The sequence below is a fragment of the Molossus molossus genome, unplaced genomic scaffold, assembly GCF_014108415.1.
Source record: "Molossus molossus isolate mMolMol1 unplaced genomic scaffold, mMolMol1.p scaffold_m16_p_14, whole genome shotgun sequence".
Taxonomy (NCBI): Eukaryota; Metazoa; Chordata; class Mammalia; order Chiroptera; family Molossidae; genus Molossus; species Molossus molossus.
The window spans coordinates 33239418-33255583 of record NW_023425349.1 but is presented as its reverse complement, the minus strand read 5'-3'; the positions used below and the strand labels follow the sequence as shown (position 1 = coordinate 33255583).

Genomic DNA, 16166 nt, shown 5'->3' with positions numbered 1-16166 from the left:
TCGGGTCTCTCTGTACCGCAGGCCGACGCTCCAACCTCTGAGCCAAACCGGCCAGGGCTCTTTTGTGGTTCTTGAGCTTTTAATCATTTCATTTCATTTTTTTTCTCTACCTCAATTTATGAAGATGACCCATCCTACCTGTAGTAAGGACTTTGCTTATTACTCTGTCTTTTCCTTTATAAACTCACTATACTCCTGAGGCTGAACTCACACTCTAGGTCTTCCAAAGTCAGGACTGTTACTAAAGCTTAGTAACATGCTGGTCACTCAGCTCTGCATGAGACAGGATGAAGAACAGAGAACTTGAAGGTAGTGAACATGGTGCTGGCCACCCAGCAATCCCAGAGTCCTCAGCAGGCTTGTTAGAACTTTGCCTGTTGGTTAAGGGAGACTGTCTGGCTCTAGAAATGAGCACTAGCACCAATTTAACTACCGAGAGATGATGATCAAGGTGTATGAGCTCTGCTCTTTCAAGGTAGAACTTTGCTTCCCAAGTCCCAGTTGGCTATGCATGTACTCAACCTTTCAAATTGTTAGAGAGAATGGGATCCTGAACCCTATGCTGCCATAGCTAGTCCGCTGCTAGGTCACCAAGGGAGATTTATATACAGGGGACAGGCTAGGCAAAGGAGATTTCATTGCTAGCTGGGTCTTGGCCTCAAACCCCTTTGTGAACTCTGGTGCCCTAGTGTGCTGTGCTGGACTATATGGAAGATTCTTTGTGCCTGACTCAGTGACCTCTATTTCCCTCGGTCCCTTTGTTTCCTGCTTGGTTATGTAAGGGGTGTGGAGGCATCTCTTCCCAAGGTTGAAATCTTAAGTTTTGTCCTTCCACATTAGTCTCTAGGAAGAAGAGCCCCTTAGAGAAACCATTTCTGTATAGTTTCACCTTTCATCCCATGTCTACCTATAAAGAAAGCTCCAATTTGTAGCACCCTCTCAAGTCCTAGGACTTGACCTGTGTATGGGTACTTTGAGAAAATTTATTTAGAAATCTGCTTCTAAGAAATTTGCTTTTAATCCTCACCTAAGGATATTTTTCCATTTATTTTCAGATAGAAGGAGGGAGAGAGGGAGAGAGAAAGAGAAACATCAATGTGAAAGAGACAAATCAGTTGGTTGCCTCACGTTGCCTCAGGACCCCAACCAGGGCCGGGGATGCAACCAAGGTACATGCCCTTGACCGGAATTGAACCTCAGACCCTTCTGTTCGTGGACTGACGCTTTAACAGCTGAGCCAAACCGGCCAGGGCTAGAAACTTTCTTTTAATAGTTTTACTTTTTTCTTCCTTCTTAGCTTCCACGAAACTGTATTCTTCTAATTATTACTTTTCTAACTGTTCTTTCTCTCCTAGCTGGTATAAATAATGCTTAGCTGTCCACATTGTAAATTAAATAAAGATTTGTCTTTTTTTTTTTATCCTCACTCGAGTACATTTTTTCATTTTTGTTCAGATAGAGCGGGAGGGAGGGAGAGGAAGAGAGGGAGAGAGAGAGAAACATCGGCATGAAAGGGACACATCGAGTGGTTGCCACCCACACAACCTAACCAGGGCCGGGGACAAACTGCAACCGAGGTACGTGCCCTTAGTGGGAACTGAACCCGGGTCTCTCCAGACCGCAGACCAACGCTCTAACCACTGAGCCAAACCGACCAGGGCAAGATTTGTCTTTTTTAAGCCTTTACACTAACTATAATTTATTTTGTGTGTGGTGTGAAATGGAGGAGATCCGATGTTTTGTTGTTGTTGTTTCCCCTATGGCTAACCAATTGCCCCAGCTCTAAATCTACATTTCCATTTGCTGGGACTGCTAAAAGCAGTTTTAGTTCAGTACTTGTCAACTTTTTTTTTTCCCTCTGGAATCATTACACCTAAATTTCTTCTTTCTGGAATGCTCTTCCTCTTATTGTTTTTGGGCCAACAACTTCTGTTAAGGTTTACCAGCCAAAGACCACCAAGAACACATCTGTAGCAAAAAACATTAGACAAAGCTGGTATGAGTGTGACATTATGTATTAATGCACATAGTAGGGCCTTACTCAATGCTATGGTTTTTTTTTTTTTTTTTTTATCCTCACCCGAGGATATTTTTCCATTTTTTTTTTGTACAGATAGAATGGGAGGGAGAGAGAGGAAGGGAGAGAGAGAGAGAAGCATCGACGTGAAAGGGACACATCGAGTGGTTGCCACCCGCAGGACCGACCAGGGCCGGGGACAAACTGCAACCGAGGTACGTGCCCTTAGCGGGAACCGAACCCGGGTCTCTTCGGACCGCAGGCCGACGCTCTAACCGCTGAGCCAAACTGGCCAGGGCAATGCTATGGTTTTTTGTAATTATACTTAATTTTAAAACTCAGGAAGACAGAATAAATAAAGTAAGATCTACTTTAGACTTTTGCAACAAATTTTTATATGTATTATTTGATAATACTTAAGAGGATATGATATATTCTTCAGAGTATATGTAACATGAGAAGCATAATAATATGTATCATGTATCTGAAAACTGTATGTTATTGGAGTCTTAATTTGTATTTCCCTGATGACTAATGACCTTGAGCATTCTTTTTAATATTTTTATTGATTATTTATGTTTCTTTGTGAAATACTTTTGTACTTCATTTGCTTATTTTTTGTTGCATTGTCTTTTTCTGTATTGTTTGCTTAGAGTCTATATTCTGGATAAAAATCCATTGTTTAAAATTTTGCAAATATTTTCTCATATTTATGATTTAAAAAAAAAAAGATTTCTTTGCCTAGCCAGTGTACTCAGTGGATTGAGCATCATCCTATGAACTGAGAGGTCCTGGTTTGATTCCCAGTCAGGGCACAAGCCCCGGTTGCGGGCTCAGTCGCCAGTGGGGAACATGCAGGAGGCAGCTGATCAATGTTTCTCACATGGGTGTTTCTATTTCTCTCCCTTTCTCTCTCAAAAAAAAAAAAAAAAATCAATAAAAACATTAAGAACAAAATGATGTCTTTGAATGTACAGAAGTTTTTTTTTTTGTTAATCCTTACCCAAGGATATTTTTCCATTAATTTTTAGATGGAGTGGAAGAGAAGGAAGGAGGGAGAGAGAAAGAGAAACATCGATGTGAGAAAGACAAATCAATTGCCTCCCACACAACCCCCACTGGGGCCAGGGATCAAACCTGCAACTGGAGTACATGCCCTTGACTGAGAATTGACACCTGGACCCTTCAGTCCATGGGCCGATGCTCTAATTGCTGAGCCAAACTGGCTAGAGCAGATGTTCAATTTTAACATTGTTTAATTTGTTATAATTAGTACTTTAAAGGATCCTTTTCTAGCCCTGGCCGGTTTGGCTCAATGGTTAGAGCGTTGGCCCACAGACCAGAGAGGCCTGGGTTTGGTTCCCGCTAGGGCATGTACCTCGGTTGCTGTTTGTCCCGGCCCCAGTTGGGGTCATGTGGATGGCAGCCACTCGGTGTGTCTCTTTCACATCGATGTTTCTCTCTCTCTCTCTCTCTCTCTCTCTCTCTCTCTCTCTCTCTCTCTTCCTCCCTTTCTCCCTCCTGCTCTATCTGAAGATAAATGCAAAAATGTCCTTGGGTAAGGATAAAAAAAAATAAAAAAATAAAAGATCCTCTTCTATCTTGAAATCATGACAGTATTCTATTAAAAGTTTTAAAGGTTTACCTCTCATATTTAAGTCTCTACTTGATCTGAAATTGATTTTTATGTATGGTATGAGATAGGAATCCAATGTTTTTTTTATCTGGCTAATCAGTTTTTTCAGTATCTTTATGTGCCCAAGACTTAGGATGTAATCTCATAATCATTTTTGTACTATTTCTTGATCTTGTACTATTTCTGTCTTACAGGTTCTTTTTGTAATTTTGAGTAAATTTCCAGAAAGGCTATGAAAGATTATGATGAACTTCTCAAATACTATGAAATATATGAAACTATCGGGACAGGTAATTGTTGTTGTTTTTTCCCCTTGGGGAGAGAGGATAGATCAACTATTTGAGAGAATAGTGTATTTGGGCAGTCATGAGTCATGAGCTTTCTAAACTACAAAGTTTTAAAATTCTTCAACCTACTTAAAATTTTTTTTTTCTTTATTGAGAGGAAGTGAGAGGGAGAGAGAGAGAGAAACATTGATGAGAAAGAACATTTATTGGTCGCCTCCAGCATGCTCCCCAATTGGGGATTTGGCCCACAACCTGGGCATGTGCCCTGACTGGGAATCGAATTGGTGACCTCCTAGTGCATGGGTTGATGCGCAGCCACTGAGCCACACTGGCCAGGCTTCAACATACTTTAGTAAGAAAAAGTGGAGCAAGAGAGAAGAGAGTAGTAGGAGAGGCCTTGTAATTTTTTTTTTTTTAGAATAAAAGTCATTGGAGAGTTTTGACCCTAGTAGTGATTTGATCTTTGTTTTTAAGGGTCACTCTCTCTGCTTGGTTGTGAAAAGATTGGGGAGGGGAGGGAAAGGGCAGAAGCAGAGAGATGCTAGGAGGTTATTGCAATAATTCAGTGCACAATGACAGAGATGATGGTGACTTGGACGAGGGTGGTAATAGTGAATGAAGATAGTGAAAGGGGTGGAATTCTTTACACAGACATACACACACATACATATACATGTGTGTGTGTATTTTGATTTACTGAGGTATAACACAGTCAAAGATGCAAAGTGCACTAATCTTGATGGAGTTTTACATATATACCCATATGCTTCCTGCTCACATCAAAACAGAGTATTTCCAGTCAGTACCTTTTTACCTCAAGGTAACTAACCATTAATGTATTTTGAAGATAGAACCAATGGGATTTGTTGATGGGTTGGATATGGGGTATGAGACAAAAGAAAAGGGCTAAGGATGGCCCCTTGTTTTTTGTCCTGAGCACCTGGGAAAATGGAGTTGTTATTTACTAAGATGGGGAAGACAATGGGAGGGACTACCAACAGCCTCTTTTTAGAAATGTTAAGTCGGCACTTTCTTTTAGATACTTATGTATGGACATTTTCCAGCTTGTGATACAGTTTTGAAACATAATTGCTTATCTTCACAGTTTTAAAACTGAATGGAAGTTTCATATTACTTGACTTTTGTCTCAGCTATTTTATATTGTGTTGTAGCAATATTAATTATAAAGCAAATTTAATTCTAATGTTAATTATAAAAAAATTTCTAAACAGTGAATTGTGTTTTTTTGTTCATTAAAAAATTAAAAATATACTATCATAGTAAAAAATCTGCTAGATGTTGGATCCTTGAGGAGAGGTTAGAGTCATGGCTAACACCTTGGAAGCAACAGGAAGCAAGAGCCATAAACTTATAGGAAAATATGGATCGATAGAGCCTTTTAAAAGCATATGGAACAGTGTTTGTGCCTGAGTCCTCAGTTTGTTCTTATTTTGATATTTGGGTTAGTCTTGCTTATCTCTTCATAATTTTCCTACACTTAGGTGGCTTTGCAAAGGTCAAACTTGCCTGCCATATCCTTACTGGAGAAATGGTAGCTATAAAAATCATGGATAAAAATTCACTTGGGGTAAGTTTAAAATTATTTAAAAAATATTTATAGATCAGTTTTGTGAATGAAAACCCAAATTTACTCTAATGTTCTAGTTACTATTTTAGTAGAATAATATTTCTTTAGCATTTTAAGTTGCCAGTTATGTGTAATTGGCAGGTTTTAAAAAGTAATCTGAGGGAAGAGGTTACTTTGTTCTTAATTTTAATGCAAGACAATGGTATATGTTTGAAGTCTATAGGATCTATTTTTCTGTAGTTGTTTTATGGTCTTGTAGGTGTTTCTGGGTATTAATATTTTCCTTCTTTATCTTCTCATGATACTCTTACTCAGTGTTCCCTATTTTATAGTATAGGAAGATCTTAAGTCCCAGAATTTTATTCAAAGTGATCTTAGTAGTTATCTAATAAAATCCTGCTTTTGAACAGCCTTTTTTCTTAGGATTGAGCTGCTTATTACCTCCTAATGCAGACCATTCAGTTTGTGGCCTTGGCTCTAATGTATATAAAGTTTTTTGTTTGTACATTAAGGGAAAAATCTATCTCTGTTGATGATCTTTATGGGTCTTTTTTACCCTTTCCAGTGTTTGTACTCACCCTGAGTGATCTTTTTATTCTAATTTTATTTATCATCCCTATATGGTTTAGTTTCAACCAATAATTCAGGTCTTCTTCAATATTTTTGTTTATTTGTGCTCAATATTATAATTATTAAGCAAATAAAAAGGCATTAAAACCATTTTTTTCTTGAGCATTTAAACATTGATTCCAAATCTGAATAATTTAATTTTCTTAAGCAGTGTAAACTTCAATTGCAACTTTAGTATGACTTACTTCAACAGTACAAGCATGTAAATAGCAAACAAAATGTGTATTGTTATTAGTAAATGTATTACCACACTGATACTCAAAACTTATTCTAAAGCATCAGTGTGATGACGTTAATTCATTAATTTATTGTTTCTAAACTTGTTTTTATATTTTCTGTTGTTATACTTATTTTCTTTATTTCCTAGGACTTTAATAATGTTTTTATTATTTCCAGGGTTTTAGTTATCAGACTCCCACTGCCCCCAAAAAAGAAAGAAGAAAAAAGGTTACATATTATAATAGTCAAAGTTACAATTGGTACTTAGTCATGAGCTGACATCTAGTTGCATGGTCCTCAATAACTGGATCTTAAACTACTGAACATTATTTAGTCCCTTTTTATAATCAAGTTTTATGTCTTCATGGATATCTAGATTTCTGTCTTTAATATAGACTTTGAAAATTCTTCAGCTTGACTTATCCTTCTCCTTCCCAACTAGCTTTTTATTTTGAAAAATGTCAAGCCCCGAGAAAAACTGGAAGGTGAATACCCTCATACCTTTCACCTACACTCATCGATATTTGGTTCGGCATGCCTCTTATGGAACATTGCTAAGAATAAAAGTGATTACTCTGGCATGCACATTAAGTAGTGTTTCTGCCATTTTCCATGTTTGGAATGCTAACCTAAAGGAGTTGGAGATATAAAAAATTTTCAGGACTTTGTACTATTGACCTACATTGAGCTTGTTTTTCATAAAACCCTCAAGGTCTTTTTAATGTACATACAAATAAGTTTTGTTATATTTTTCTGTATTGTTGAACAGTTTGTTTTGATGTTGATTGCTTTTTCTACTCAGTATTAAATCTGTTGATACTGATGCTTGGAACAGTTCCCAAAATTGGCTTACTGCACGTTTAATACAATGTTTTGTCACAGAGTGATTTGCCCCGGATCAAAACTGAGATTGATGCCTTGAAGAACCTGAGACATCAGCATATATGTCAACTCTACCATGTGTTAGAGACAGCCAACAAAATATTCATGGTTCTTGAGGTTTGTAGTATGTTACAGAGACCTGAAGGTATTTGTTCACTATCTTAGTCTGTTTGAGCTGCTACAACAAATACCACAGACTGGAAAGTTTATGAACAACAGAAATTTATTTCTCACAGTTCCAGAGGCTGGGAATTCCAAGGTCCAGGCACCAGTGCAGTTGGGAGAAGGCTCTCTTGGTTCAAAGCATCAGTATAGTTCAGAGCTGGTACCTTCTCTCTGTGTCCTTGCATGATGGAAGGGGCAAGGGATATCTCTGGAGCCTCTTTTTTAAAATTGAATTTATTGGGATGACATTGGTTAATGAAATTATATAGGTTTAAGTATACAATTCTATAATATATCATTTGTATTTTGTATTGTATGTTCACCATCCCAAGTCATGTCTCCTTCTATCACCATTTATCCCCTTTTACCTTCTATCTCCCCCACTCTCTAGAGCCTCTTAAAAGAGCACTAATTTCCTTCACCCCAAGGCCACCTCCTAGTACCATCTTTGCGGGTTAGGATTTCAACATACGATTTTGTGTGGGAACAAACATTCATACCATTTCCATTCACTTTATTAATAGTTAAGAGAAAAGTACATTTTACTTGAAAGATTAAAATAAGTATTAAGTGGCTTACCTTTTTGAGTTTTGTTTGTAACAGTTTAGATCAAGTAGACATATATAATAAATTGGAGATTCATTATAAATGTACCCTTTCTAATATACTCTTCATGGGGAGGTGTGGTTTAGTGGACAGAATATGTTATACTTTGTTCCTGGGGGAAGGATTCATTTTAGTTTATATGGTATATTAATCTACGGCTGCTGTAACAAATTACCACAAACTTGGTGGTTTAAAACAACAGAAATTTATTGTCTCAGTTCTGGAGGCTAGAAGTCTGAATCAAAATGTGGGAAAGGTTCATTATGGCGAATCTGTTCTTTGCCTCTTTCCTAGTTTCTGATGGTTGCTGGTAATCCTTGGCATTCCTTGGCTTATAGCTGCATCACTTCATTCTCTGCCTCTCTTCAAACGGTCCACCCTAATCCAGTATGACCTCATTTGATTTGATTATATCTACAAACACCTTATTTACAAATAAGGTCACATTTACTGGTACCAGGTTGTTGGGACTTGAACATATCTTTTTTTTTTTAATCCTCACCCGAGGATATTTTTCCATTTTTTGTAAAGATAGAGTGGGAAGGAGAGAGAGAGAGAGAAACATCGACGTGAAGGGACACATCGAGTGGCTGCCACCCGCACAACCAACCAGGGCCGGGGACAAACTGCAACCGAAGTACATGCCCTTAGCGGGAACCGAACCCGGGTCTCTCCGGACCGCAGGCCGACGCTCCAACCGCTGAGCCAAACTGGCCAGGGCTTGAACATATCTTTTTGAGAAACACAGATCAACTCACAGCCTATAGGTAGCCTTCAATGTATGTTATATGAACCAAACTGTTAAGTTTTAACCTGCCCTTTTTGGCTTGAAACATAAAGTTTTTAGAACTGGCATCAGTTATCTCTCGTTTCATTTTCCTTAGTCTCCGCCAAATAATTTGTAACTGTACATAATTTTCACAGATTAGCTTTGTTCTAAAAGCACATTTTAAAATTCATAAAGCTGAAAGTTTTGGACCTAGAACCATTTTCTCTTTATTACATTATAGATCCACCCACATGGTCAGCAGTGGTGATTTTACAGTCTTTTTAAAAAGCTGATTTCTTTGTCCAAATGAAATACTTAAAAAAAAACCAAAACCAACAAAAAAATTTCCATGAAACCAGAACAAAATTTAAAAAGTATAAGAGAGTATATATTAAAAAGTAAAATTCTCTCTCTTCTGTATCCCAATCATCCAGTTCCTTTTCTGCCTGAGTGAATCACTTACGTTTCTTGTTTTTCCTATAGATTTTTCATGTACTTACAGATGCCTGTGTATATTTTAGACATATTAATGTGTGTGTAGCATATGATTTCTGCCACACAAATGGTCACACACTATATTATTCTGTACCTTGTATTTTTTTCCTCCTACTTAACATTTTAGCCTGGAGATCATCTATGGTTTGTTTCACTTTATTTTGTATTTCTTTATTTGGAAATATAAAGTAGGCTTTTTTTTTTCCCTCACCCAAGGACATTTTTCCATTTTTTGTTCAGATAGAGTGGGAGGGAGGGAGAGGAAGAGAGAGAGAGAGAGAGACATCAATGTGGAAGGGACACATCGAGTGGCTGCCACCCACACAACCAACCAGGGCCGGGGACAAACTGCAACCGAGGTTCGTGTCCTTAGTGGGAACCGAACCCGGGTCTCTCAGGCCGACACTCTAACTGCTGAGCCAAACTGGCCAGGGCTAAAGTAGACTTTTTGATGTAAATCTTTTTGGATCTGATTTTACAAAAAATTATTGAGGTATAATTTATATATGATAAAATGCACACATTAGGTGTACAATTTGAAAAAGGTACACACCCATGTACTTCCCATCTCGGAAAAGATATAAAACATTTTCATCACACAGGAAAGTTTTCATCTGACCCTTTGATGTTAATCCCTGTATCTCCATCCGGCCCACTGTTCTCAGCAACCACCGATCTGATTTCTGTCACCATATATTAGTTTTACCTATTCTAGAACTTGATATAAATAGAATCGTACAGCTCGTACTCTTGTGTTTGGCTTCTTTTGTTCAGCAGAATGCTTTTTGCAAGTCACCATATCATTATATACTCTTTGGCACCTTGCTTTTTTCACTTGATACTGGAGATCGTTTCATATCAGTTTGTTAAGAGCCACCTCTTTTTTATGGTTGCATAGAATTCCATTTTATACCTGTGCCTTAATTTATGTAGTGTGAACATATTTGAGTTGTTTCTAGTCTTTTGTTGTTACAAACAGTGCCACTGCAGTGAATGATCCTGAACGTGTATTGTTTTGTTGTGAGAGTATATCTGTAGGGACAGCTACTAAATGTGGAATTCTGAGGTCATAGTATCATATACTATGATACTGTCATTTTAATTGATACTGCTAAAATGAAATGGAGTCTTAGATGGAAACCCAGTTTACAGAAACAAGGAGCTGCTCTGGAGAAGAAGGGATGGAAAGCCTAAAGCTTTTTATGTGCTCTGGTATCTATTCTCCACAACCCCGGAGGAGCCTCTGTAGAACTGGGCTCCTGGTACATACAGACTTAAAATCAGCCTGGCCGGTTTGGCTCAGCGGTTAAAGCATCAACCCGTGGACCAGACAGACATAAAATCACTGGTCTTTGGGATGGAGAAGCAATTTTTGCTGCTGGGTTTTTTTGTTCCAGGTAACTACACTAAACGTGAGTGTAGATGGGAATGGGTTTTCGTACCATGCCATAAAAATATAAAACCCTGAATGAACGTAAAAATCACAGTGGTAGTTGATTCTACTTCCACTTACTGGTAATAAAACTGCTGGAGACCAAGAGCTGTTCTTTCCTTGGATAATTGTTGACTTGTTTGAGCCTGAGAGTATTTTTAAATATGCCTCGCTCAGTTCCCTTGCCTATAAGTTTAATTAATATCTCTGAGTGGAGTATGATTTTTTAATGCAATTCCTCTGACGTGAGTTTTATAAGTAGTAACGATATCTATGTGACTCTGTTGCTGTTGAAGTATTGCCCTGGAGGAGAGCTGTTTGACTACATAATTTCCCAGGACCGCCTCTCAGAGGAGGAGACCCGAGTTGTCTTCCGTCAGATCGTGTCTGCAGTTGCTTATGTGCACAGCCAGGGCTACGCTCACAGGGACCTCAAACCAGTAAGTGACTGAGTCAGTTAGACAGTCTCCAGAGAGTTCATCATTTACTTGCTATTACTAGGTTTTTTCTCTTTAGAATCTATCTCTGCCCTCCCCCCCCACTATAATGTATCACCTTTCGCTCCTCTGCTTTTGACTTCCGGTAGGCTTTTTTTCTGATGGACTTCTTACTGACATTCAATTTATCTGCCAGTTGGGTGTGACATTATATATGTCTTTGTAATCAGCCATGGAATATAGATTTTAGGATTTTATCTCTAAGAAAGAAAAGCTTTAAGTATTTTCTTTGAGTATATTGTCATCAATATTTTCCACTCAGTACTCTTCTTAACCCCATGTTCCTTTAATTTTAATTTCATTATGCTGCAGAAAGGAACAGTTCAGTGCATGGACAGACTGTACTCTTCAAGGACAGGAAAAAATGTGAATAGTCTTAAGTTTGCAGGTGTTGACTAATATGGATGGTGGTGAACATAGATTTTAATGTTGCTTGGTACCAGGGTCAGGGACCTAGAAATGGTCCAACAAGATATGGCAGTGTTACTGTCCTATTCCCTCTGTTTATACCCAACCCTTTGATTTGAGTTCACTCTTTTGGTTTAAATTTGCTTTTAGCACACAGTGTTTGCTTATAGTTGAACCTCAGAGCACCAAGGAGAAAATGGTTTATGCTAATGTGTCTTGAGGAGAAGCAGGGTATAGTTATAAACATTTCTTCTCTACCTTTTTATACATCTCATTTCATTCTTTTTGTAAAAAGTGATTTTCACTCTACTGTAGCCAGGCTTTTAGATATAAAAACCTTGCCCTGGCTGCTTTTGCTCAGTGGTTAGAGCGTTGGCCCGCGGACCAAAGAGTCTCGGGTTTGATTGTGGCCAAGGGTACGTACCTCAGTTTCTGTTTTATCTCCAGCCTGGTTGGTGTCGTGCAGGAAGGAACCAATTGATGTGTCTCTTTCACATCAACGTTTCTCTCTCTCTTCCTCCCTCCCTCCCACTCTATCTGAAAATCAATGGAAAAATATACTTGGGTGACCCTGGCCGGTTTGACTCAGCAGTTAGAGCGTCGGCCCAGTCATCGACCTGCAGACCAATGAGTCTCAGATTTGATTCCAGTCAAGGGCATGCCCTTGGTTGTGGTTTGTCCCTGGCCCTGATTGGTGTCGTGTGGGTTTCATGTCACTGTTTCTCTTTCTCTCTCCCTCTCTCTCCCTTCCACTGTATCTGAACAAAAATGGAAAAATATCCTCGGGTGAGGATTGAAAAAAAAATGTATATGCATATATATTTTTTAGAAATGGCTAGAGGTGGAATGTGTTATAAGGAAGTCATTATGTAGTTATGAAAATATCTTTGTTTTTCCAGGAAAATTTGTTGTTTGATGAATATCACAAATTAAAGCTGATTGACTTTGGTCTCTGTGCGAAACCCAAGGTAAGTATAGAAATAAAAATGTAAGTGCACACTAAGGTGTGTTAATCTTGCACTGACTTCCACTAAGTGTTTTTTGAGCTTGATTGCATTTATTCAGAAGAATGTTAAATTTCATCCCTTTTATAAGTTCTCTAAATGACTCTAATATGTAGCCAAGATAGAAAACCACAGGGTGGTCCTGCTGATGACCCCATGCTGTGAGAGAATTTGTAGGCTGAGGTGACATGAGGCCATTACAGCATGAATGCTGAATTGATCATGTTTGTAGTTTAAGTATGTTGCCACTAGATGATGCCTTTGTTCCTGTGAGTTTCGGTAATTTAGTGTAAATCTGTTCTTTGTTATCCAGATGGTTATATGAGACTATCCCCTTTCCTTATAAAAGAAGGAAAAAGTCCATATATGGTTTTAAATGTATATATATATATGTATTTTTTATCCTTACCTGAGGACATTTTTCCATTTTTTTATTCAGACAGAGCAGGAAGGAGAGAGAGGAAGAGAGAGAGAGAGAGAGAGAGAGAGAAACATTGACACGAAAGGGACACATCGAGTGGCTGCCACCTGCATGACCCAACCAGGGCCGGGGACAAACTGCAACTGAAGTACATGCCCTTAGCGGAAATCAAACCCGGGTCTCTCTGGACCGCAGGCTGACGCTCTTACCGCTGAGCCAAACCGGCCAGGGCTAAATGTATACTCTTATGTATTTTCTTAATTTGCGCTCCATAGTTGAGACTGGCATTTTCCAGCGTACCTTCTCTTTGAGGTGACTTTGAACAACAGAGCTCCTGTATGGCTGCCTGTAGGAGGCTTCCTCCTGAGTTCTCTAATGATGATACAGTCTCTAAAATGAGCTGTGTGCACTCATTAAGAATGTTGAAATTGCAGACCTATCGGAGCCCTTTGTAGTCCCATGGTTATTTCTTGCCCCAATCAGAATTAGCTAGGTGCACAGGGAATCAGATTTTGCCCCTTCGCTGAATGCCTGATTCTTTCTGATTTTTTTCTCCTTCCCTCGCCAGTGGAGCCTTGTATCTGAGCACCAAATGATAGAAGGTGTTTCTTTTTTTTATTGGCAGGTGTATAAAGATGAAACATACTTAGAGCAGATAAACTGGTTTAAATCATGTTCTCTGCAGGAGGCAGTGGAGAATGTTTGTAACAGACTCCATTAGCCTTTGCTTATAGCTGCCACTGATTTGACACACAGACACCATCTAGAAAAGCAGGGCTTGGCTGGGAGAGGATTGCCTCAGCTTTCTGCTGAGAAGCTCGCTTCTGGACATGTTGCAGTTGTAAATGAAGTCTTACATTTCACAAGTCACCTGCCTGTTGTAGACCTCTGTGCTCAAGGGTGGGGCAGTAGTATCGTTTTTACTCTGTCTTCTTATTTCTGTTGGAGGGCAGAGGAGGTTGAGCAGATTCCTCATCTTGCTGGACCTGGAAGCTCAGGTTGTGATTAGAGTTGTAACTGAGACTAGAAACCAAACACCCAAGGCACTGTTCTATGTACATATTGTTCTCTTCCTTTAAGGAAAAAGAAAGCTCTTCTATATTTACAGTGAAGATTTGATATTAGAGTTAGGATCCAGTAAAGAAATAATCTTTTCTCCTTGAGTACTTGGGGTGGGAAGACATGGATGCTTAGATGTATGCTAAGCTGATTATTATGCAAATGGATGTCTTGACTTGACTGAGCTGAGGGGAAAGTGATTTTGTTTGTGCCAGGTCGTAGTGGTGTTGGAAATCCAGAGAAGAAGAAACCACATGTGTATGCATGCATGTAGGCAGAGAGTATTGGGTTGGCCCCAGAGACCTTTATTATTTGGGGCAATTCTTCATCTAGCTTCTCTTTGCTTGTGCTGAAAGAATGTTTATCAAGGTTTTAATTCTCTTGAGGGCTGTAATTAATAAGTGTTTCATTTTTATCTTATTGGTTAGGGTAACAAGGATTACCATCTACAGACATGCTGTGGGAGTCTTGCTTATGCAGCACCCGAATTAATACAAGGCAAATCATATCTGGGATCAGAGGTAATTATTCATTGGTTAACTCACTATATGATCAATATGCATTTATTGGTGACCTGTAGTGAGTCAGGCATTGTGGAGATATAATGATGAGGTAAAAAATATCTTTTTTTTCTAATCCACACCTTAGAATATTTTTCCATTGATTTTTTTTTTTTTTTTTTTGACAGAGTGGGAAGAAAGGGGGGGGGAGAGAGAGACTCTTTAATATGTTCTTGTATAGTATGATCCTTTGGGAGGGGACCATCACAGATAGCAACTGGTTTTAATTTTACTTGCCTACAGAATTGACTTTTTATGTGGAGTATTTTTTGGAACTAGTGTTTTGGGGCAGAAAATTGGAGGTATGCCAGTTTACTTAATTTGTGACACTAAGATGGGAACTAACTTGTTTTTGGTAACTTTTTATTTGGATATAATCTCAAACTAAAGAATAGTTGCAAATATGGAATGAGACACTTCTGTATATATTTAGTCAAATTCACAGTTGTGTACATCTTTCCCTATTTGCTTTATCATCTTTATGTTTATGTATATGCATACTGTTTCTTGAACCAATTGAGAGTGATTTGGAGACATACTCCTTTATCATTAAATACTCTGTATATGTTTCCCAAAAGCAAGAACTTTCTCTTTTATAACTGTACAGTAAAACCTGGAAATAACGAACTAATTCGGGTGACGAGGTGTCTATTAAAGCCGAAAGTCTGTTATATAATAAAGTAGGTTTTCTGGCCCTGGCCGGTTTGGCTCAGCGGTTAGAGCGTCGGCCTTCGGTCCAGAGAGACCCGGGTTCGGTTCCTGCTAAGGGCATGTACCTCGGTTGCAGCTTGCCCCCGCCCCTGGTTGGTCATGTGGGTGGCAGCCACTCGATGTGTCCCTTTCACTTCGATGTTTCTCTTTCTCTCTCTCTCTTCCTCTCCCTCCCTCCCACTCTATCTGTACAAAAAATGGAAAAATGTCCTCGGGTGAGGATAAAAAATAAAAATAAAAAAAAGTAGGTTTTCTGAATGTGTATGTTAAAAAATTGACAATTTAGTTTATATATTTTTACTTATGTAGACATGTTTGTGTAATTACAATTAAGTATGTATGAAAAGTTTAATGTTATAGAAAAGTTTTTTATATGCATTACTGTCATTTTAAATTTATACTGAATAGGTCTAGTAAATGCATGCATTCACCAGTCACCATGAGTTAAACAAATTTACAGGGCTGGGCCGTGGCTTAGTTCACACATTAAAACTGCTGCAGAAAGTCATGGCTATGCAACAGAACCAATTATTGTGCTCCATGCAATGTGATCACGTGCTAATCGCTGAACGTTATTTTATATTGATTTTTCTTTTTTCTTTTTTTCTTTTATTTTTCCTTATCCAAGGACATTTTTCCATTTTTTGTTCAGGTAGAGTGGGAGGGAGGGGAACAGAGGGAGAGAGAAACATCGATGTGAAAGGGACACATTGAGTGGCTGCCACCCGCACCACCAACCAGGGCTGGGGTCAAACTGCAACCGAGGCACATGCCCCTAAC

The 16166-nt window shown here is 38.6% G+C and overlaps 1 protein-coding gene across 4 annotated transcripts in view; it reads left to right on the top strand.

Moving 5' to 3' along the window:
- The first annotated feature begins 3841 nt into the window (after nt 1-3841).
- MELK (maternal embryonic leucine zipper kinase) overlaps nt 3842-16166 on the top strand; it is a 96566-nt gene continuing 84241 nt past the window's right edge. For 3 of the 4 annotated variants that reach the window (XR_004959502.1, XM_036261334.1, XM_036261333.1), the window contains exons 1-6: nt 3842-3943; nt 5443-5528; nt 7260-7376; nt 11023-11166; nt 12531-12599; nt 14544-14636. Coding sequence is in view for 3 of the 4 variants with exons in the window: in XM_036261334.1 (XP_036117227.1) it covers nt 3886-3943; nt 5443-5528; nt 7260-7376; nt 11023-11166; nt 12531-12599; nt 14544-14636 (567 nt within the window). In the remaining variant the exon portion in view is untranslated. The remainder of the gene's footprint in view (nt 3944-5442; nt 5529-7259; nt 7377-11022; nt 11167-12530; nt 12600-14543; nt 14637-16166) is intronic. The other variant, XM_036261335.1, reaches the window with a different exon arrangement.